Raw genomic sequence first — 23169 nt, 5'->3', positions numbered from 1 at the left:
TCCCAGTATACCCGCACTGCTTCCTGGTCCCAGTATACCCGCCCGGCGTCCTGGTCCCAGTATACCCGCCCGGCGTCCTGGTCCCAGTATACCCGCCCGTTGTCCTGGTCCCAGTATACCCACCCGGCGTCCTGGTCCCAGTATACCCGCCCGTTGTCCTGGTCCCAGTATACCCGCCCGTTGTCCTGGTCCCAGTATACCCGCCTGGGGGTCCTGGTCCCAGTATACCCGCCTGGGGGTCCTGGTCCCAGTATACCTGCACTGCTTCCTGGTCCCAGTATATCTGGACAGCATCCTGGTCCCAGTATATCTGGACAGCATCCTGGTCCCAGTATATCTGGACACCATCCTGGTCCCAGTACACCAGCCCAGCAGCAGTTATTAACACCTTCCTGCTGCCTCTGAGCTCCTCTGTGGGAGATCATGCTTCATGTGATTCAGCTGAATCCGCTGCTCAGACGCTGTCTTTAAGCTACTTTTATGGTGATTATGTGTTGTTATGAAAACAGGATTTTATTTTTGTTTACTTACTGCCAGCTGACACGTAGTCTTAATGAACAGAAAGATGAAACCAGGGAGCACCCAGGAGCATCTGCAGGACTCATCTGATCCTCCTGAGTTATCTGGTTGGACTAACACAGTAAATAATGTTGTTTAGTGTCATGTGTCATGCTCACAAATAGGAAAACTGACTTAATGTAACTCTATCATCGGGGGGATTCTGGCTCCACCTGGTGGGCACCTATGGAACCGCACCCCCAGTTTGGCTTAGTGCAAAGATTTTGGTTTGAAGTTTGGAGGAATGCTGCAGAACTGGGAATGATGTCCATGTGTGCTGCGTTCCAGCTGAAATAAACGCTGATAACAGCACAGCAGCAGCATGTTGGACAGAAGAAACGTGATTTACTAAGTCGGGTTTGTTCAGGTCAGAAATCCGACATTCTGGTTCCACACTGATTTCTGAGTTTAAACGGAAGCAGGCAGCTTGAGCTTCAGACACCCCTTCTCTTCCAACCCAAAGACACATCTCATTTGTCTGACTTCCTCGCTCTGGCAGCACACCAACACTACATTTTCATTTCCAGCAGGTACACCGGCTGTTTTCATCAGCTGAAGGAACCCAAACTCACCTGGATTCTGTGAAACCAAAACATTTAAAGAGCTTTTGTTCAGTGTTTCTCACTTTATCGTCTGTTTTCCAGTTTTAGACATGAACATGCTCACTGCTAACTGACCTCACGAACACACATGCACAACAGATCTGTCAGCAGCTGACGCACACATGCACATTCTGACCCCCCCGCCGCCCCCGGGGGAGCCTTTAAATAGAGCTCCTCTGCTGGTTTTCGACCTCGGTGTTGCATCCCCGCCGCTGGCAAGTCATCTTCACAAGTTCTCCTCGAGCCCCAAAGACAAGGTAGATATCACACATGCACAGAATCAGGTCTGATGTGCGGTTTCCCTTAAACCTGTGTGTGTTGTTACATGTTCACGCTGCACTTTTTCTTTGCTGCTGAGTCGTGTTTGATGTAAATCTGACGAAAAGGCTCCAAACAGTTCACAAACTTTGTCACAGGATGAATTTTCCTGCTAGTTCACAAACTTTGTGCCACAGGATGAATTTTCCTGCAGGTTCACAAACTTTGTGCCACAGGATGAATTTTCCTGCAGGTTCACAAACTTTGTGCCACAGGATGAATTTTCCTCCAGGTTCACAAACTTTGTCACAGGATGAATTTTCCTGCTAGTTCACAAACTTTGTGACAGGATGAATTTTCCTGCAGGTTCACAAACTTTGCGCCACAGGATGAATTTTCCTGCAGGTTCACAAACTTTGTGCCACAGGATGAATTTTCCTGCTAGTTCACAAACTTTGCATCACAGGATGAATTTTCCTGCAGGTTCACAAACTTTGTGACAGGATGAATTTTCCTGCAGGTTCACAAACTTTGTGCCACAGGATGAATTTTCCTGCAGGTTCACAAACTTTGTGCCACAGGATGAATTTTCCTCCAGGTTCACAAACTTTGTCACAGGATGAATTTTCCTGCTAGTTCACAAACTTTGTGACAGGATGAATTTTCCTGCAGGTTCACAAACTTTGCGCCACAGGATGAATTTTCCTGCAGGTTCACAAACTTTGTGCCACAGGATGAATTTTCCTGCTAGTTCACAAACTTTGCATCACAGGATGAATTTTCCTGCTCGTTCACAAACTTTGTGCCACAGGATGAATTTTCCTGCAGGTTCACAAACTTTGTGCCACAGGATGAATTTTCCTGCAGATTCACAAACTTTGTGCCACAGGATGAATTTTCCTGCAGGTTCAAACTTTGTGCCACAGGATGAATTTTCCTGCTCGTTCACAAACTTTATGCCACAGGATGAATTTTCCTGCTCGTTCACAAACTTTCTGCTCTTTCGGACCCAAAAAAAGGGTTTTTGATTTGAATTCGAACTGGAAACACGATGAGAAACTGTTTGAGTCTCAGCTGCCAGTTTGGATCTGTGGCTTGTTGCAGCTGTTCAGGCCTCCACCCGACCTCCACCCGACCTCCACCCAGCCTCCACCCGACCTCCACCCACCCAGCCTCCACCCGACCTCCACCCACCCAGCCTCCACCCGACCTCCACCCAGCCTCCACCCGACCTCCACCCAACCTCCACCCACCCAGCCTCCACCCAGCCTCCACCCAGCCTCCACCCGACCCTAACTGAGCTGCAGCATCAGAAACGTAAAGTTCAGTTCCTCTGACTGTCGTTTCAGTGGATTTATTCAAACTGGTCCAGAATCACTGCACAGATTCAGCTAAAGTCCAAAGTTAACAGGAATAAAAAGGTGTTCAACAGAAGAAGAAGAAGAAGAAGAAGAAGGAGGAGAAGAAGAAGAAGAAGAAGAAGGGAGGATAAAACAGGAAGCTACAGGCTTTAACCTGGAAGCCTAATAAAAGTGAAACCTGAGGCGCCACAGGGCGCGCTGGCCGGACTCCTGCCGCTCTCAGCTGCTGGCGGCGCCGCGCCTTCAGATTCCAGCAGGCGGTAAAATTAGCAGCAGAGCAGCCGGCACGCCGAAGCTTTGTCCTGAGGCCGCCACAGCTGTCGGGTTGCATGGGAGAGGAAGAGAGGCGGATCCAGTTTCCACGCACCAGAAACTTAATATCAGCTCAGATCATTTAAAGCAAACTCAGGATGGAGCCATGACACCTGATCAGGAGAGAGGGAGACTGGACCTGCAGGTCAGGCACAGGACGAGCAAAAAGTGACTGACCTGAGATCAGCTTTAACTGAGAGCTGCGTCACCGATGACGTCACCGATGACGTCACCGAGGTCAGGAACCTGCTGCCAGGGTTCAGTCTGGGGCTGATTTTATGTTGGAGTAGCTTTAAGAAGCAGCCAGCAGGTGGCAGCACTCACTGTTAGGGATCCAGTTCTGAACCAGAACCAGGATCCAGATGTGTTCAGACACTGAACTCTGACCTTTGACCCATTCAGGCAGAAAAAAGGCTCCTAACTCAAGGGATGAACCAGTGTTGTGTCGACACAGAACAGACAACTTAGCAAAGAAGCCATTTTAAACTGGATCTTTAGGCTCTTTGTTACCAGCAGCCTGTCACAAAGACACATCATTTGTTCCCATTTCTTTAGCTGCATCTATGAAAAACAGCAAAGAAAACACAGTTTGACAGACAGAAAATAGGATTTCTGCAGCAACAAGGTGATTCCCAAAGAGCTATTAGCTGAAAACTTGGCATATCTCAGCATGGTGTGCAGTGTGTCCTTAAAACATTTGAGGAAACTGGACAAGTGGAGGACAAAAGAAGAAGTGTCAGGCCTAAAAAACTATCTACAGCAGATGAACAGGATCTGAAAGTGATGTCCTTAAGAAAGAGGAAAAAATCCAGCTGTGACCTGACAGGACCTGAGAGATGCATCTGGACCTTCAGCTGATCCATCTGCTGTTGGCCCAAGCCTCATCAGAAATGGGCTCCATGGAAGGGTGGCTGTCAAGAAGCCGTTCTTAAGGAAGGGAAACAGGGAGAAAAGGCTGAGCTGTGCCAAATGACACAAGAAGTGGACTGAAAATCAGTGGCAACAGGTCTTATGGAGGGATGAATCCTCCCCAGAGCCCGGACCTCAACATTATTGCTGTTTTGTGGATGTGTTTCTCTTATAGTTTCTTTCTCTGCAGCCTCCTCAGCAGACATGGAGCGTACCTTCATCGCTGTGAAGCCCGATGGCGTCCAGAGAGGACTGTGTGGCGAGATCATCAAGCGCTTCGAGCACAAAGGCTTCAAGCTGGTTGCTGCCAAATTCCTGCAGGTGAGTTTTTCAGCTTTTTCAGCAGCTGCTCCCACTGAGAGGGCAACGAGCGCCAGCTGTTACATCACAGAAACGCTTTAGTGTCGCTCTCTGGGTAGCCAATCAGAAGACACGCAAATGCTGACGTCACTGTACGCCTGCTCCGTGGCGCCGGTGTCGAAGTCTGACGGGTTAAAAGCGGTTTAATTGGCGTTGATCTTAAGTTACAGCCTCCTGCTGATCCTGAAGCCTCTGAGGCAGATTCCTTTGGCATAGCAACACATGATGGGTGAAATGTGATTGGATAAAAGCTCCAACAGAAGCTTAGGCTGCAGTTAGCATCTCAACCAAGATGCTAATGGCGCAGAGGGCGGTTCCAACGGGTGGCGCCGCAGAGGGCGGTTCCAACGGGTGGCGCCGCAGAGGGCGGTTCCAACGGGTGGCGCCGGAGTGGGCGGTTCCAACGGGTGGCGCCGCAGTGGGCGGTTCCAATGGGTTAATTTGTGCTGATTAGCTCACGTGTTGATGTTCTTCACTTCCTGTGTTGATGTTCTTCACTTCCTGTGTTGATGTTCTTCACTTCCTGTGTTGATGTTCTTCACTTCCTGTGTTGATGTTCTTCACTTCCTGTGTTGATGTTCTTCACTTCCTGTGTTCAGTCCTCCGAGGACCACATGAAGCAGCACTACCTGGACCTGAAGGACATGCCTTTCTACGCCGGACTCTGCAAATACATGTCCTCTGGACCCATCTTCGCCATGGTAACGCTCACACAAACACACACAAACACGCTTAAACAAACACGCTCGGGTCGGGCCGGGCACATGCCTTTCTGTTTTTATCTCTCTTCACACCTTCTCGCTTTCAAGGCCTCTGCTGCTTTTGTCGCCGTGACAACAGAGATTAACTTTAGAGGACAGAGAGGACGCTTTGATTTACAGCTGACTGAAGGGTGTGATCCTTAGCTTTTAAGGTTCTGACCTGGTCCAACTTGGTCTTTTCACCTGCATCTGGGACTGATGTCATTGTTAGGAAGGAACATCTGAACTTTGGGCTCATTTTGACACCAGAATCCTCAGAATTTGGTGTTTCTGCGCTGGTGTGTTTCAGGTGTGGGAGGGTCAGAACATCGTGAAGATGGCCAGGCTGATGCTGGGTGAGACCAACCCAGCTGACTCCAAGCCCGGCAGCATCCGTGGAGACCTGTGCATCAACATCGGCAGGTGAGCAAAACCGCATGGCAGCAGGTGAGCAAAACCGCATGGCAGCAGGTGAGAAAACCGCATGGCAGCAGGTGAGAAAACCGCATGGCAGCAGGTGAGAAAACCGCATGGCAGCAGGTGAGAAAACCGCATGGCAGCAGGTGAGAAAACCGCATGGCAGCAGGTGAGAAAACCGCATGGCAGCAGGTGTAACCTGATGACGAGCGAACGCCTCCAGAAACGTGTGAATCCAACAAAGAAAAAGGCCAGAATATGTCAAATCAGTGCTTATTTCAGGAGAGATGTTCTGAAAGCGCCTGAAAAAACGGAAAACTAGAAAAAACAATCTGAAAATTAATAGAAATTCATAAAAATATCAAATATTTTTGAAAAAAGTCATTTTAAATGTAAATACATTTTTATTAACAGTTAAATTCACTAATTTTATAACCTGAAACCTGAAAATTTTCTTTATTTCATTCATGAAAAGTTTAAAAAAACAAAAATAATTCTGAATAAAAGGAGCAGAAAGAAGCGAACTTATGTCGTCTTTTTCAATAATCACTTTTAAATGATTTTAAATGATTAAATGATTTTAAATGATTAAATGATTTTAAATGATTAAAAATGATTAAATGATTTTAAATGATTTTAAATGATTTTAAATGATTAAATGATTTTAAATGATTAAATGATTTTAAATGATTAAATGATTTTAAATGATGTGTTCAAGCACAAAATAAATGGAAAAAGAACAACAATAACTACCATAAATAGCAAAAAGTGGCTTTAAGTGACACGCACACATCTGTTCACACATACAAACCCATACAATACGTGCACGCACAGTCACGTGCACGTGAACACGTGCACGGATGCATTCACTGTCCTGTTTGTTTAACCAGGTCATATGAGCCAAGCAGCAGAAGAAATGTCCAAAAAAGATAAAATAAGGGTTCAAAATGTCTGCAGCTTTAGCTCAAATTACACCGTGATTAAAACATGTTTCAGTGTAGCTGAGAATTAAATAAAGTCTTAAAGTGAACTGAATGTTAATAATGTGAAGAAAATGTGGATAAAAATCAAAATAAATGCTGAAGTAAAATGAAAATGATCTGAAGACTCGAACAAACCAGAAGGAAAAGGTGCCGGCATGTTGGCTCGTGCTTGCGTCTGATTGGCTGATCGGTCGTTGATCACCTCCATCTTTGCAGGAACATCATCCACGGCAGCGACACCCTGGAGAACGCCAAGAGGGAGGTTGAACTGTGGTTCAAGCCCGAGGAGTTTGTGTCTTACACCCCCTGCGCCCAGACCTTCCTGTACGAGTAAACCAGCCCCCCAGAACCGCCCCCCCCCCCCCCCCCCCCCCCCAACCCTTTACTCCCCCCCCCTGCAGTCGATCCTCTGACTTGGTCTTCATCAATCAATACAAAACATGTAGCACTTATCAATAAAGTCTCATGTTAACAACAGTCTCTTTCTGTCTTATGTTAGCCCCGTTAGCTGCTGAGAGGTAGCAGCTAGCATGCTAAAATTAGCTCATTTATAAAAGGTGATTTCTCTGTAAAATGTTTCCACTGAATTACAGCTGGAATAATTGGTCATTTGATTGGATAGAAAAGATATTCAGGAACCATTTTCTATTAAATTTTTCAGATCAAACATGTTGAAACTTCTCTGACCGTTAGCCTGTGGTTAGCATTAGATTTCCCTTTAGCTCGAGCCTCGTGCCGTCTATAGTTTCTGCTTGGTTCCTATTTTTCATGCATAATTCAGATAAAAACATTCAGAATTGGTCATTTGATTGGATAGAAAAGATATTCAGGAACCATTTTCTATTTAATTTTTCAGATCAAACATTGTGAAACTTCTCTGACCGTTAGCCTGTGGTTAGCATTAGATTTCCCTTTGGCTCGAGCCTCGTGCCGTCTATAGTTTCTGCTTGGTTCCTATTTTTCATGCATAATTCAGATAAAAACATTCAGAATTGGTCATTTGATTGGATAGAAAAGATATTCAGGAACCATTTTCTATTTAATTTTTCAGATCAAACATTGTGAAACTTCTCTGACCGTTAGCCTGTGGTTAGCATTAGATTTCCCTTTGGCTCGAGCCTCGTGCCGTCTATAGTTTCTGCTTGGTTCCTATTTTTCATGCATAATTCAGATAAAAACATTCAGAATTGGTCATTTAATTGTATAGAAAAGATATTCAGGAACCATTTTCTATTTAATTTTTCAGATCAAACATTGTGAAACTTCTCTGACCGTTAGCCTGTGGTTAGCATTAGATTTCCCTTTGGCTCGAGCCTCGTGCCGTCTATAGTTTCTGCTTGGTTCCTATTTTTCATGCATAATTCAGATAAAAACATTCAGAATTGGTCATTTGATTGGATAGAAAAGATATTCAAGAACCATTTTCTATTTAATTTTTCAGATCAAACATGTTGAAACTTCTCTGACCGTTAGCCTGTGGTTAGCATTAGATTTCCCTTTAGCTCGAGCCTCGTGCCGTCTGTAGTTTCTGCTTGGTTCCTATTTTTCATGCATAATTCAGATAAAAACATTCAGAATTGGCCATTTGATTGGATAGAAAAGATATTCAAGAACCATTTTCTATTTAATTTTTCAGATCAAACATGTTGAAACTTCTCTGACCGTTAGCCTGTGGTTAGCATTAGATTTCCCTTTAGCTCGAGCCTCGTGCCGTCTGTAGTTTCTGCTTGGTTCCTATTTTTCATGCATAATTCAGATAAAAACATTCAGAATTGGTCATTTGATTGGATAGAAAAGATATTCAGGAACCATTTTCTATTTAATTTTTCAGATCAAACATGTTGAAACTTCTCTGACCGTTAGCCTGTGGTTAGCATTAGATTTCCCTTTAGCTCGAGCCTCGTGCCGTCTATAGTTTCTGCTTGGTTCCTATTTTTCATGCAGATAAAACATTTGCTGCTTGTATGAACCTCACATAAGTAACTTTGGTTTCAGTGTGAGGGTATTGAATTCCCAGCTCGGCTGTTGAAAGATGGTTTTTCAGGGACTGGGGGACCTTCATGCCTCCCCCCTTCAGTCATATAAATCCTTACCAGACGCATAGCTTTGTTAAATATTATTGATCAGCCACAGAAATGCAGATCTGCGACGTGTCGGCATGATTTCAGCAAAGCAGAGGCTGCGTTCCTGGTGTGAAGAATGTGAGTTTTGGCTGATCAGTGACAGTAAACGGAACATGTTTGGTTTGGTTTTATCACATTTAATCAGGATCCAGGATCAGAACAGGCCAGGTGGGATGTATATGATCCCTCCGGTGAGTTCTGGTTCTGACCCTGGGCCTCCTCCCAGTTAAACATGCCTGGAAAATCTCCAAAGGAAGCCCCGATCCGTCTGTCCATCTCTGACTCACCATCACTGAGAAAAAGATCCAGATTTACTGAAACTCCTCCAGCTGAGGCAGACTCATCCCGGCCCGGAGGCAGCGCTCCACCTTTTTCTGGGTCAGAACCGACTTTCATCCCGGCTGCTTCACACTCAGCTGTGAACTGAAGGCTTCTATCTTCAAGAAGCTCCTGAAAACCCAGCTCTTCAGAGAGCATCTCCTATCCCAGCACTTACCTTGTACTTCCCTCCCCCCTCTATCTCTGCACTTTATCTTTCTGCTCTTCCTTCTATGCCTGCACCCTATCTCTACTCTGTCCCCTCTGACAGAGTCGGACTCCTGGGTTCCTTCTATGGAGCTTATTGTTAGCTTTTTGTTAGCTTATTGTTAGCTTATTGTTAGCTTATTGTTAGCTTATTGTTAGCTTTTTATAAAGCTGTTATATCTTCATTTGTAAGTCGCTGTGGATAAAAGCGTCTGATAAATACAGAAACAGAAACTCTATGCTTGACCGAATAGTTCATAACACATTGTTCTGCAGTTATTTCAGTTTTACTCTGACTTTAAGGTCAATATTGAGAATCCTGGCCCCCAAAAGAAAATCCTTGGTTCAAGTAGGACCCGAAAATTAGCCAAAATTCTACAAGAAAAGGTCACATTTTGTCTAAAAATGGATTTGTCAACCAACATTTCACAATGATGTGGTTGATGATGCGCCTTTGTGTCAAAATCTGCACTGAAATTAACCAAATAACTGCTAAAACGTGAATAATAAAGTCTTTCTGCACTTCCTTCTATGCCTGCACCCTATCTCTACTCTGTCCCCTCTGACAGAGTCGGACTCCTGGGTTCCTTCTATGGAGCTTATTGTTAGCTTATTGTTAGCTTATTGTTAGCTTTTTATAAAGCTGTTATATCTTCATTTGTAAGTCGCTTTGGATAAAAGCGTCTGCTAAATACATAAATATAAACTCTATGCTTGACCGAATAGTTCATAACACATTTTTCTGCAGTTATCTCAGTTTTACTCTGACTTTAAGGTCAATATTGAGAATCCTGGCACCCAAAAGAAAATCCTCGGTGCAAGTAGGACCCGAAAATTAGCCAAAATTCTACAAGAAAAGGTCACATTTTGTCTAAAAATGGATTTGTCAACCAACATTTCACAATGATGTGGTTGATGATGCGCCTTTGTGACAAAATCTGCACTGAAATTAACCAAATAACTGCTAAAACGTGAATAATAAAGTCTTTCTGCACTTCCTTCTATGCCTGCACCCTATCTCTACTCTGTCCCCTCTGACAGAGTCGGACTCCTGGGTTCCTTCTATGTAGCTTTTTGTTAGCTTATTGTTAGCTTATTGTTAGCTTATTGTTAGCTTTTATAAAGCTGTTATATCTTCATTTGTAAGTCGCTTTGGATAAAAGCTTCTGATAAATACAGAAACAGAAACAGAAACAAGGCTTGAAGAAGCCAACAGAATCTGCAGAAAGCAGAGCTGTAACCCTGAGGTTCCAGGACCAGACGCCCTTCTCTCCGAGTCCAAAACGCACCGTAAACCAGCTCCACTTCGTACCGACAGTGTGGATCCAGCTGCAGACTGGATGGTCAGAGTCCCAGGATCCCCTCAGCAACTCTGTGAGGGTAAAGATCTGCTCCACGATCTGGGAGAAAACCACACAGCTCCTCCTGAATCTCTCTGCTCCCCAGAGCCTTCCACCAAGCCCTCGGCCTCTTCCATGGAGGCCCGACTGAGGAATGAAGGTGTAGCTGAGGCGATTCCTTCTCCTGGAGATCATTTCTCCAGCCTGAGAGACGCATTTAAAAGGGAACTGAAGAGGCAGGTGTACACAGAAACAGAAACCCCAGTTTGTAAAGGTGAGGAAACAACGTCCGGGCCTTTGGTTACAGACAGCAACCCTCAGGATAAACCTCCCAGGGGTGTCCAGGCCTCCACCAGATGTTCCCAGTTCATCCTCTCTACCTGTTAGGCCTCACCAGGTGTGTCCGGCAGTCTTCCCGGATCCATCCCACCACCAGGTGGTGATCAGTGGATCTGCCCCTGTCTTAAAGGGATGTTTCATGTCCCAGGAACCTGCCGTCCAGCTCAAAGTGACACAACCTGGAATTTCCTCCCCGTGAGTTATGGCCCCAATTAGAGGCGGCTTCTTGATTTCTCAGGCTTCTTCTCAGGTGCTGACCAGCACCTGGAGGCCTCTAATAATGATCTCCACCCTCAGCCAGTGGATGCTGGATGTTATGAACCCAGTGAGTAAAGCTTTCTGATCAGGAGCTGATTTTAACCTTACGGTTGCAGTATTTCCTGAAGCTGTTTGTCTGCCAGGACCCGACACCTGAAGGACCAACGGTGAGGAGATGAAGCCAGACGGCAGCAGCAGCTGTACGCTGTAAGTTTTCTATTCTAAAGGTTCCTTCACCTTCTGACCCCTTTGGCAGGCACCAGAATGCAGTTTCACTTTGTTATTCAGTGTGTAACACGACTAATAACCAGCTAGATTATTCTGGGGTTTTAGGTCGGTTTTGTGCTCCAGGAATAAGCAACAATGTGATGGAAAACGACCTTAGCAAAGGTTAGCTAACGTTGTTAACCGGCTCGGTTCTCCTTACGCCACAGGTTCATTTCTCCCTGATGGAGGACGCTTCTCCCTCATAATCCCAGCTTTTGCTAAGTTCTGCTCTTCATCTTATTCTTGTGCTGATTTAGATGTTTTTTTTTTAAATAAAAAAACACTCAAAGAACCAGAGTTGTGTCCCGTAACACTGGGAACTCAACTGGTAACCATGACAACGTGCAGCAACACCACCACAGTGCATCCTGTTGGACCAAAGATTCTGATAATGATCAATGTTTATCGAACCCTGGACGTCTGGTGGGTCTGATTTTGTGACCATCTGAGCTATTTCAAACCCTTTTTGTGTAATTAGGATACCTGGATACCTGGATATCTGGTGATGATCAATGTTTATCGAACCCTGGACGTCTGCTGCCAACAGCAGGTCTGATTTTGTGACCATCTGAGCCAGGGATGCCAAACTCCGGCCCTGGAGGGCCGCTGTCCTGCAGGTTTTAGATGTTTCCCTGCTTCAACTCACCTGATTCAGATGAAATGGATCTCTTTGAAAGATTGTTAAGTTCTGCAGCAGCCTGGTAATGATGCATTGATCTGAATCAGCTGCACTGAAGCAGGAAAACATCTAAAACCTGCAGGGAAACATCTAAAACCTGCAGGGAAACATCTAAAACCTGCAGGGAAACATCTAAAACCTGCAGGGAAACATCTAAAACCTGCAGGGAAACAACTAAAACCTGCAGGAAAACATCTAAAACCTGCAGGAAAACGTCTAAAACCTGCAGGGAAACGTCTAAAACCTGCAGGGAAACGTCTAAAACCTGCAGGAAAACATCTAAAACCTGCAGGGAAACATCTAAAACCTGCAGGGAAACGTCTAAAACCTGCAGGGAAACGTCTAAAACCTGCAGGGAAACATCTAAAACCTGCAGGGAAACATCTAAAACCTGCAGGGAAAAGTCTAAAACCTGCAGGGAAACGTCTAAAACCTGCAGGGAAACGTCTAAAACCTGCAGGGAAACGTCTAAAACCTGCAGGGAAACATCTAAAACCTGCAGGGAAACATCTAAAACCTGCAGGGAAACGTCTAAAACCTGCAGGAAAACATCTAAAACCTGCAGGGAAACATCTAAAACCTGCAGGGAAACATCTAAAACCTGCAGGGAAACATCTAAAACCTGCAGGGAAACGTCTAAAACCTGCAGGAAAACATCTAAAACCTGCAGGAAACATCTAAAACCTGCAGGGAAACATCTAAAACCTGCAGGGAAACATCTAAAACCTGCAGGGAAACATCTAAAACCTGCAGGGAAACGTCTAAAACCTGCAGGGAAACATCTAAAACCTGCAGGGAAACATCTAAAACCTGCAGGGAAACATCTAAAACCTGCAGGAAACATCTAAAACCTGCAGGGAAACATCTAAAACCTGCAGGGAAACATCTAAAACCTGCAGGGAAACATCTAAAACCTGCAGGAAAACGTCTAAAACCTGCAGGGAAACGTCTAAAACCTGCAGGAAAACGTCTAAAACCTGCAGGAAAACATCTAAAACCTGCAGGGAAACATCTAAAACCTGCAGGGAAACGTCTAAAACCTGCAGGGAAACGTCTAAAACCTGCAGGGAAACATCTAAAACCTGCAGGGAAACATCTAAAACCTGCAGGGAAAAGTCTAAAACCTGCAGGGAAACGTCTAAAACCTGCAGGGAAACGTCTAAAACCTGCAGGGAAACGTCTAAAACCTGCAGGGAAACATCTAAAACCTGCAGGGAAACATCTAAAACCTGCAGGGAAACGTCTAAAACCTGCAGGAAAACGTCTAAAACCTGCAGGAAAACATCTAAAACCTGCAGGGAAACATCTAAAACCTGCAGGAAAACATCTAAAACCTGCAGGGAAACATCTAAAACCTGCAGGGAAACGTCTAAAACCTGCAGGGAAACATCTAAAACCTGCAGGGAAACATCTAAAACCTGCAGGGAACATCTAAAACCTGCAGGGAAACATCTAAAACCTGCAGAGAAACATCTAAAACCTGCAGGGAAACGTCTAAAACCTGCAGGGAAACGTCTAAAACCTGCAGGAAAACATCTAAAACCTGCAGGGAAACATCTAAAACCTGCAGGGAAACGTCTAAAACCTGCAGGGAAACATCTAAAACCTGCAGGGAAATGTCTAAAACCTGCAGGAAAACGTCTAAAACCTGCAGGAAAACATCTAAAACCTGCAGGGAAACATCTAAAACCTGCAGGGAAACGTCTAAAACCTGCAGGGAAACGTCTAAAACCTGCAGGAAAACGTCTAAAACCTGCAGAGAAACATCTAAAACCTGCAGGAAAACATCTAAAACCTGCAGGGAAACGTCTAAAACCTGCAGGAAAACATCTAAAACCTGCAGGGAAACATCTAAAACCTGCAGGGAAACATCTAAAACCTGCAGGGAAACATCTAAAACCTGCAGGGAAACATCTAAAACCTGCAGGGAAACATCTGAAACCTGCAGGGAAACGTCTAAAACCTGCAGGGAAACGTCTAAAACCTGCAGGAAACGTCTAAAACCTGCAGGGAAACATCTAAAACCTGCAGGAAAACATCTAAAACTTGCAGGGAAACATCTAAAACCTGCAGGAAACATCTAAAACCTGCAGGAAAACAGCTAAAACCTGCAGGAAAACATCTAAAACCTGCAGGGAAACATCTAAAACCTGCAGGGAAACATCTAAAACCTGCAGGAAACATCTAAAACCTGCAGGAAAACATCTAAAACCTGCAGGGAAACATCTAAAACCTGCAGGAAACATCTAAAACCTGCAGGGAAACATCTAAAACCTGCAGGGAAACATCTAAAACCTGCAGGAAAACATCTAAAACCTGCAGGGAAACATCTAAAACCTGCAGGAAACATCTAAAACCTGCAGGAAAACATCTAAAACCTGCAGGAAAACGTCTAAAACCTGCAGGAAAACATCTAAAACCTGCAGGAAACATCTAAAACCTGCAGGGAAACATCTAAAACCTGCAGGGAAACATCTAAAACCTGCAGGGAAACATCTAAAACCTGCAGGACGGCGGCCCTCGAGGACCGGAGTTTGGCATCCCTGATCTGAGCTATTTCAAACCCTTTTTGTGTAATTAGCCTCTGAGATTTACACACACTGCTGGAATGATTAGTTTTACAAAGCTTCAAAAGACATGGAAACCTAGATCTGCTACAGAAGATTAAAGAGAGCAAAGTACGACACTTTCATGATGTTAACGTCGACAGATTGATCCTGAAAGGGAAATCTATGGAAATAGGAATTCATTGTGGGCCTGGACTGGAGAGAATTAAAAAAAGTCTCCTAAAAAGGCTAAACTGGAGCGTCAGGCCGGAGGCTGGGTGATGAACTCCAGGGTTACGGTTTCGCTGAAATGGAGCCTCTGATCATCAACGGCAGGGTTTCCTGCTGGAGGCCAGAACTGCAGGTATCACATGTCGGCTGCTTTTAGAATATCAGTCACTAATGATGCCTGAAGGCCTCAGACGGGCCCATCAGCTGAATCCTACCCCTGAGAAGCTGAGCCGACGTCAGGGAACCGGCTCGGATCCAGACTGCCTGCTGACACACATTTCCTTTTACAGACCTGCCAGGTCCAGCTGACCAACTCTCATGTTGATTAGCTGAGGATGTGGAAAGTTATCGTCCTGGCAGCTCCGTCTGTTCACAGCCGAGCAAGAACCAGCCAGTCAGGCTGAGATGTTGGCCCAAAACGGTTCAAAACGTTTAGTCTTAAGATAACGCATTCAAGGGCCGACTTTTGAGTAATTATTCGTAGAAACTTCGACTTAATAAACGCTGAAACAGACCTTTAACTGACTGACAGCGTCTCACATCTAAACTGACTTTTACAAACACTGCAGATCCTCCAGGGTCCCTATTTGAGGTTATTTCCCATCATGCACCTGGTGGAAGTCGGCCAATAAGCAGCTTTTGGCCACAGCTGCAGATGAAACATCGTAGAGACGGTCGTCCTGTTTCCATGAAGCTGCTCCTCCCTTTGTTCGTTCCAGCTGAGCCGTGCGTTTTTACTCATCGCCATGGTTACTGTTCCCCTGCTTCCTGTTTGGAAGTGACATCAGCTGTTGGTTGGAAACACAGAACGAGTCACTGAACTTAATGACTTCTGATGATGTTAAACAGGTTTGATTTTCATGAGAAATACCGCCTTAAAACAGCCTGGACTGACTTTTCTGACCACCTTAAACCGTGATTCAGCTTTAAAATTGTCCAGTTTTGTCCAGCTTTACCTGATCCAGTTCATTCCATCTTCTAACCGCCTGATTCAGACTCAGCTGTAGTTCAGGTGCAAACATCTCACAGGTGGAGATCTGTACCTGAGGGTCAGACTCAGCTGCAGTTCAGGTGCAAACATCTCACAGGTGGAGATCTGTACCTGAGGGTCAGACTCAGCTGCAGTTCAGGTGCAAACATCTCACAGGTGGAGATCTGTACCTGAGGGTCAGACTCAGCTGTAGTTCAGGTGCAAACATCTCACAGGTGGAGATCTGTACCTGAGGGTCAGACTCAGCTGTAGTTCAGGTGCAAACATCTCACAGGTGGAGATCTGTACCTGAGGGTCAGACTCAGCTGTAGTTCAGGTGCAGACATCTCACAGGTGGAGATCTGTACCTGAGGGTCAGACTCAGCTGTAGTTCAGGTGCAAACATCTCACAGGTGGAGATCTGTACCTGAGGGTCAGACTCAGCTGTTTGAATAGAATATTAACAGAATGATTCTGCACTATGTTCCATAATCGTGTCTTTTATTGTCGTATAAAAGCAGATTTCCGTGTATTTATTGTCACTGTACTGTTTTCTAGGGTCTCTTCTTCTGGGAAAACCCATTTTCAACCATATCTGGTCCATAAAGTACATCCTGGCCTGAGGGACAACTTTAACGCAGAGTACCGACTAAGAAAGGTGAGTCTGAGCGATTCAATGATTTGTTCAGGCTTCTTGCTCTCTGGCTCCCCCTACAGTCGTGTTATGAACCCTGCATGTGCACGGCGGCCATGTTTAAGAGGCCGGGCCTGTCCAGAACCTACAGAACCTACAGAACCGAGCTCCTCGGTCCAGTCAAACACAAAGACTCGACTGCTTTCAGCAACGTTTTATTGCATAAAAATGAAAAGCGAATCATTATACATCAAAATTTTGTCTTTTTTCACAATCATGCTGCCAAAACGTATTAAAAAAAGCTTCAGAGCCGACATCAGCACGTCACCACGAGTTGAATCCCACATTTAAAGTGTATAGATCTATATATAAGTGAACCTTACAGGCAGGTCATCAGTGTAAAACACACAACGTTCAAATCTTACTTTTCTTCTGGATATAAAACGCATTATTCATAAAAACTCTTCTTTTTTATGGCACATTTAAACATCTGTAACAGCAAGAAAACACCAGACAAAACTGTAACCACAGAAGAAGAATAAACGCTGGTTCGGGTCCTCGATCTCTCACCAATCTCAGGGTTTAATTCGATGTAAAGTGACCTTTGTGCAGGTCAGCTGGTCCTTAGCTTTAGACCAAACTAAACTGTTTAAATCATCTTGAAAAGTCCAATTAAAATGCAGCTGGAGTCATTTTGAGTTGTTGTTTCTGTAAAAGTCCTGTTCTAAGCCAACATCTGAGTTTGAGTTTAACCTTTAACCCTCGGAGCCGTGGGTTCAGCTCACAGTAGAGACCGGACCCAGAGAGCGACTCAAAGACCTTAACTGAGCGGGAAAAACGCCCAGGAAAGGGAAGACCTGGAGCCGGGGAGGGGGGGAGGGAGGGAGGGAGCTGGGAGCCGGGGAGGGGGGGAGGGAGGGAGCTGGACCCGGGGAGGGGGGGAGCTGGGAGCCAGGGAGGGGGGGGGGGGGAGAGAGCTGGACCCGGGGAGGGAGGGAGCTGGGAGCCAGGGAGGGAGGGAGCTGGACCCGGGGAGGGGGGGAGGGAGGGAGCTGGGAGCCGGGGAGGGGGGGGGGGGAGAGAGCTGGACCCGGGGAGGGAGGGAGCTGGGAGCCAGGGAGGGAGGGAGCTGGACCCGGGGAGGGGGGGAGGGAGGGAGCTGGACCCGGGGAGGGAGGGAGCTGGGAGCCAGGGAGGGAGGGAGCTGGACCCGGGGAGGGGGGGAGGGAGGGAGCTGGACCCGGGGAGGGGGGGAGCTGGGAGCCGGGGAGGGAGGGAGGGAGCTGGGAGCCGGGGAGGGGGGGGGGGGAGGGAGCTGGACCCGGGGAGGGAGGGAGCTGGGAGCCAGGGAGGGAGGGAGCTGGACCCGGGGAGGGGGGGAGGGAGGGAGCTGGGAGCCGGGGAGGGAGGGAGCTGGACCCGGGGAGGGGGGGAGGGAGGGAGCTGGGAGCCAGGGAGGGAGGGAGCTGGACCCGGGGAGGGGGGGAGGGAGGGGAGCTGGGAGCCGGGGAGGGAGGGAGCTGGACCCGGGGAGGGGGGGAGGGAGGGAGCTGGGAGCCGGGGAGGGAGGGAGCTGGGAGCCGGGGAGGGGGGGAGGGAGGGAGCTGGACCCGGGGAGGGGGGGAGGGAGGGAGCTGGACCCGGGGAGGGGGGGAGCTGGGAGCCGGGGAGGGAGGGAGGGAGCTGGGAGCCGGGGAGGGGGGGAGGGAGGGAGCTGGACCCGGGGAGGGAGGGAGCTGGGAGCCAGGGAGGGAGGGAGCTGGACCCGGGGAGGGGGGGAGGGAGGGAGCTGGGAGCCGGGGAGGGAGGGAGCTGGACCCGGGGAGGGGGGGAGGGAGGGAGCTGGGAGCCAGGGAGGGAGGGAGCTGGACCCGGGGAGGGGGGGAGGGAGGGAGCTGGGAGCCGGGGAGGGAGGGAGCTGGGAGCCGGGGAGGGGGGGAGGGAGGGAGCTGGACCCGGGGAGGGGGGGAGGGAGGGAGCTGGACCCGGGGAGGGGGGGGAGCTGGGAGCCGGGGAGGGAGGGAGGGAGCTGGGAGCCGGGGAGGGGGGGGGGGAGAGAGCTGGACCCGGGGAGGGGGGGAGGGAGCTGGGAGCCGGGGAGGGAGGGAGGGAGCTGGACCCGGGGAGGGGGGGAGCTGGGAGCCGGGGAGGGAGGGAGGGAGCTGGACCCGGGGAGGGGGGGAGGGAGGAGGAAGGGAGGGAGGCAGCCGGCGAGCCCCTGGCGGCTGAAAGCTGGCTCACGGCGCTCGGTCTGAGGAAGCAACAGGCAGGAAATGCCAGGTTGGGGCAACGTGAGCCGGAGGGTGAAGACCGGTCCAGAGCCGTGTTGAAAGCTTTCTGTGGGAACCTGCTGCTGTGAGGTGGAGCGGAACCAACTGCACAAAGTTCTGGAACCAAACACAGGGGCTGGACTCTGGGGGGGTACTCTGGACCCGGCTGAGCGCCTGAGAGTTGGACTTGACCTCAGTTAGAAAGAGGGCAGGTTCTGACGGCAGCCTGGGTTCTGGGCAATGACTGAATGAGCCGGAGAGGAACCGCCTCCCTGATCCGAACCTCTGTGCCGCCTTGGATTGTCCAGCACAAACACAGAGGGGCTCATAATGCTGCTGGTACCGGGCCGCCGAGGCCAGAGGTCCAGGACCAACTTTGTGTTTGTGACTCGGGTGAAGGGAGGGAGGGCGGTCAGCCGCTGGCGGACAGACCCGGTGAGCCCAGACAGGTACTGAGGGTGAACCGGGAACATCTGGCGGAGGTCCGGACCCCCCGGGGAGACGTTTCCTGTCCCAGAGGAGGCCCGGACCCCCCGGGGAGACGTTTCCTGTCCCAGAGGAGGTCCGGACCCCCCGGGAGACGTTTCCTGTCCCAGAGGAGGTACGGACCCCCCGGGAGACGTTTCCTGTCCCAGAGGAGGTCCGGACCCCCCGGGAGACGTTTCCTGTCCCAGAGGAGGTACGGACCCCCCGGGGAGACGTTTCCTGTCCCAGAGGAGGTCCGGACCCCCCGGGGAGACGGTTTCCTGTCCCAGAGGAGGCCCGGACCCCCCCGGGAGACGGTTTCCTGTCCCAGAGGAGGTCCGGACCCCCCAGGCCCGGCTCGGCTTCACCAGGGGAACATTTGGGCCCGAGTCCAGTTTTTACAGTCATTACAGCGACCATTTCATCTGAATAATGTCCCTCCTGCTCTTCTCCTGCTCTTAGTTCTGATCTTTTGTGTCAGATTCATATATTTCTTCTTTTTTTTTTTAAAGGAAATCAAACTTTTTTCTCCCCAACATCCCAAAATCCTGCTTAAGTTCTGCAACATTTGAGCCCGGCTCGGGTCCCCGGTTCTTTATATTCTCTGGATTCTGGGCCGTTTCTCTCCAGCTAATCTCTGACTTTATTTGTTCTGGTTCCAGAATAATTTCTCTATTCTTTTGGGTTTTTCTTAAATCAGTTTCAGCTTCATTCCAACGAAGTGTAAATATTAAAATATCGTCTTTAACTGCCACAGAACAACAAACGGACACAGAACACGACAGGAAGCGCATCATCAAACGGTTCTGGGCTCACATGGCTGCATTTCACGGAGAAGAAGACGAGGAAACAAACGGCGGGACTCTAAATGTTCTCAAAGCATTTAGTTTCCCTCCGAAGGAAGCTTCCAGGATGCTGATTTAAGTGGAAACGCTGCTGCATAAAGAGCTTTAAAATGTGGGAACACCTGGATTCACCACATTCTGTTGGGAATCGTCCTTTAAGTTCCTCTGTTGTGATGGCAGATCTCACTCAGTCACACTGAGCCGGTAAATAAGTGCAAAGCCTTGTTAAAACCTCTGTTTTCTGCTCATCTTTTAAATGAAAAACATCTGAAATAATCTCTGATATATTAAATGTCATCACTTTATTTCCAGCTTATAATCCTTTTAAAATACTTCTGTTGTGAGGTATCAGTGGTGAGTGAAGGTGACCTTTGACCTTTTTCAAAGCAAAAGAAGCAACTTTAAAAGATAATCCTGGTTCGGTTCAGCCTGGTTTCCCTCTGAGGAAGATTCAGGGAAGCAAAGGTTTGTCTCCTGGAAGCAGAATTATCCTTTAAGGAGTGTGCTCGTTCTCAGACTTATTGCAGTTATCTGATGTCCAACAGACATGAAGAAGAAGAAGAAGGAGAAGAAGAAGAAGGACAAGAAGAAGAAGAAGAAGAAGAGGAGGAGGAGGAGTTTTAAGCAGAGGAACACAAACCCACTGATTGTCTGCTTGGGCCGGCGTCCTGAACGTCCGGCTGTGGTTGGAGGAGCTGCCGCGGCGTCAAACACATCACGACAAACACGGCTAAGGTCATGTGACGTCACGCAGCTTCCTGTTCCAGCACATCTACACGTACGAACACCGATCAGGAGCAGGGAGAAAGTCATAGAAAAGAGTGCTAAGCGTCCTCTTTGACAGGCTGAGCAGGAGGAGGGAGGATGGAGTCAGATGATGGGAGAACGAGGTATAAAGAGGCCTCCTACTGATCTCTGTTGGCGAGGAAACCTCCGGAGGACCCGTTGGTTTCCGTCCTCTGAGATGAGAACTTGGTTCCTCCAGAGTTCTCCTCCTTGATGTGTGAACCTGCAGAGACAAACAGTCATCAGGCGTCACATCAGAGCTTTTTAAGTCCCACTGGGACCGGGTTTCCGTTCAGCTACAGTTTCTCTCTCAGTCTGAAGTGAATAAACGTGTGTGGTGTGGCCTGTAGGTGGCGCTGTGGGCCTCCAGCCAATCACAGCAGCGGCTGTTACCCGGAAACAGAACTCAGAAGAAGAAGAAGATGCAAGGAAAGTGCACGGCTGTGCTCGTATCTGGAGATCTTCAGGACTTCCTGTCGCTCACAGGAAGTCACACTGAAGTGTACGGGGAGCCATGAGGGACATTATTCAGAAAGAGCTCGACGGTTAGCTTAGCACGCGCTTTATATTAGCGTGTTGTGCTGAGATGAAGTCGGTGTTCTGACTGTAAGAATGTGCAGTGAAGTGTGAGCTCAGCCAATAAAGGTAAAGTTAGCGTAAAATTAGCTATTCATACCAAGTTTTGGTTTAAGTGAAATCATGTAAAATATTTCAGGAGCAGAAATAAATGTCATTCACAGTAGTAAAATGTGACATTAAAGTGTGAATCAGAGCTTTTTACCAGCTTTTATTAAAGGTTTTAAGCAGTTTCTGTAAGTGTGAGAGCATTTCATTACTGTGTTTAAGGTTTCCAGCGTGTTTATTCAAGCTAATCCTGAATAATGTCCCTGGTGGCTCCCCATAGATCACTTCCTGTTTGCCTCACTTCCTGTTTCGGTCACTTCCTGTTTCGGTCACTTCCTGTTTACCTCACTTCCTGTTTACCTCACTTATACTCTGTGGTGTTGTTAGCTGCTCTTGGTTCACTGAGTATTATTAAATTCCTCATTACAGTGGAATATCTCACACTATAAACTATGTAACACACTTTTGCTGCTTTGTCATCCTTTTCTGGACTCTTTTGGTGTTTTGCCAACGCTGTACCCTTCCAGTAGTGTATGTAAAGTCTCCTAGCTTAGCCTGGCTGTTAGCACTCTGCCTCCATCCAGTGTTACTCTTCTTCCTCTCCAACATGTCTTTGTATGTGTTTGGATGGGAAGCTCCACCACTGTTGAAAACACTGAGGGAGCTAGCCAACTCCCATTAGCTTGTTTGGAGCTAACTGTCAATGCTAACCCCATTAGCCGTTCCTCCTGTAGCTGGGAGCTCAGACTGTCGTTCATTACCAACCTGTCCACATTTCTAATAGATTTTATTGGGCAAACCCTGGTTTTTGGCTCCAAAGTCTGAAACGTGGCATCAGAAACACCAGCGATAAAAGTCAAAGTCATTCCAGGGTCCTGAGCAGGAGATGAAAAGTCCTACGACTCAGGATAAATGTAGGTAAGACCCTTAAAAGAGGCCCTTCATGAGTTAGCAGTCAGAGAGAAAAGAGAAACAAAGCCACCGCTGAAGCTGTAAAAACCCGTTTCCGGTTTATTTTGAACTGTTTACCTGCGCCGCCCTCAGTGTGGCGGCTGTGCTCCGGGTCACCGGGCGGCGGCTGCGCGGCCGAGGCTGGAGGAGGCGGTGACGGGTAATCGGGCGGAGTCTCGTTCTCGTCACCCGACAGGTTTCTGGGAAGTCCTGTTACCATGACGCCGCAGAGGCTGACCGGTCGCTTAGCGATGGGCAGCTTCCTCTCTGGGAGACAGAAAGGTGTTGAGTTTAGATCAAAGTGTTGAGCGGGAGGTGATGTCACAGCTGGAATCATGCAGGTGTTCTTACTTTTCTTCTGGCCCCGGTATTGCTGGGATTTCTTCCTCTGCTTGGATGCTGCTGACTGTAGATCTCTGGAGCCTGACACAAGCACACGTCAGTGAATGTTTCACTTCCACAAACCTTTTATCTGTCCTTGGTCCCACAGCGAGCCCCGCTCAGGTGAGCTTTACCTGCGTTAAGAGCAGGAGGCTGCAGCTGGTACCCGGTCAGCTGACACCAGCCCACCGGGTACAGATCGGGCGACTCACAGTCCACCCACTGGTCGTACTCATCCTCCCATCCGTCGAAATGGATCCGCAGTAAGCGGTGGACGATGCGGGTGACGGTGGCGACGCAGACCAGCCGGGGCTCCATGAGGTCCACGGCCTCCAGCTTCATCCCGGGACGGAAGCCGTGGTTTGGGACGTCCTGGGGGAGGACAGTCAGGTGAGTATGTTGGTGGTTTTAAAGGAGGTGTTCTGACACTAATTG

General features: G+C 48.0%; 3 protein-coding genes across 3 annotated transcripts in view; 2 read left to right on the top strand and 1 right to left on the bottom strand.

Moving 5' to 3' along the window:
- The window catches only part of jmjd6 (jumonji domain containing 6, arginine demethylase and lysine hydroxylase), a 154358-nt gene extending 151782 nt beyond the window's left edge, over positions 1-2576 (top strand). The window contains exon 7 of the mRNA XM_072368105.1: positions 2565-2576. The gene's annotated coding sequence lies outside the window, so the exon portion shown is untranslated. The remainder of the gene's footprint in view (positions 1-2564) is intronic.
- On the top strand, positions 1306-6977 carry LOC140272711 (nucleoside diphosphate kinase B-like). Its single transcript, XM_072368118.1, has 5 exons — positions 1306-1417; positions 4191-4321; positions 4960-5061; positions 5411-5523; positions 6717-6977. Exons 2-5 carry the CDS (start codon positions 4205-4207, stop codon positions 6832-6834), a joined length of 450 nt encoding a protein of 149 aa, XP_072224219.1. The 5' UTR covers positions 1306-1417; positions 4191-4204; the 3' UTR covers positions 6835-6977.
- A 12355-nt stretch (positions 6978-19332) lies between these two features.
- LOC140272693 (MBT domain-containing protein 1-like) overlaps positions 19333-23169 on the bottom strand; it is a 45191-nt gene continuing 41354 nt past the window's right edge. Inside the window, exons 15-18 of the mRNA XM_072368097.1 lie at positions 22869-23106; positions 22705-22776; positions 22432-22620; positions 19333-21001 (exon numbers count right to left, since the gene is read on the bottom strand). Coding sequence (XP_072224198.1) covers positions 20898-21001; positions 22432-22620; positions 22705-22776; positions 22869-23106 — 603 coding nt within the window. The 3' untranslated portion in view covers positions 19333-20897. The remainder of the gene's footprint in view (positions 21002-22431; positions 22621-22704; positions 22777-22868; positions 23107-23169) is intronic.

This window comes from Leuresthes tenuis, unplaced genomic scaffold, assembly GCF_036924035.1.
Source record: "Leuresthes tenuis unplaced genomic scaffold, fLeuTen1.0.hap1 SCAF_17, whole genome shotgun sequence".
Taxonomy (NCBI): Eukaryota; Metazoa; Chordata; class Actinopteri; order Atheriniformes; family Atherinopsidae; genus Leuresthes; species Leuresthes tenuis.
Note: the sequence above shows the minus strand (reverse complement) of the source record. Positions and strands in the feature narration are given on the sequence as shown.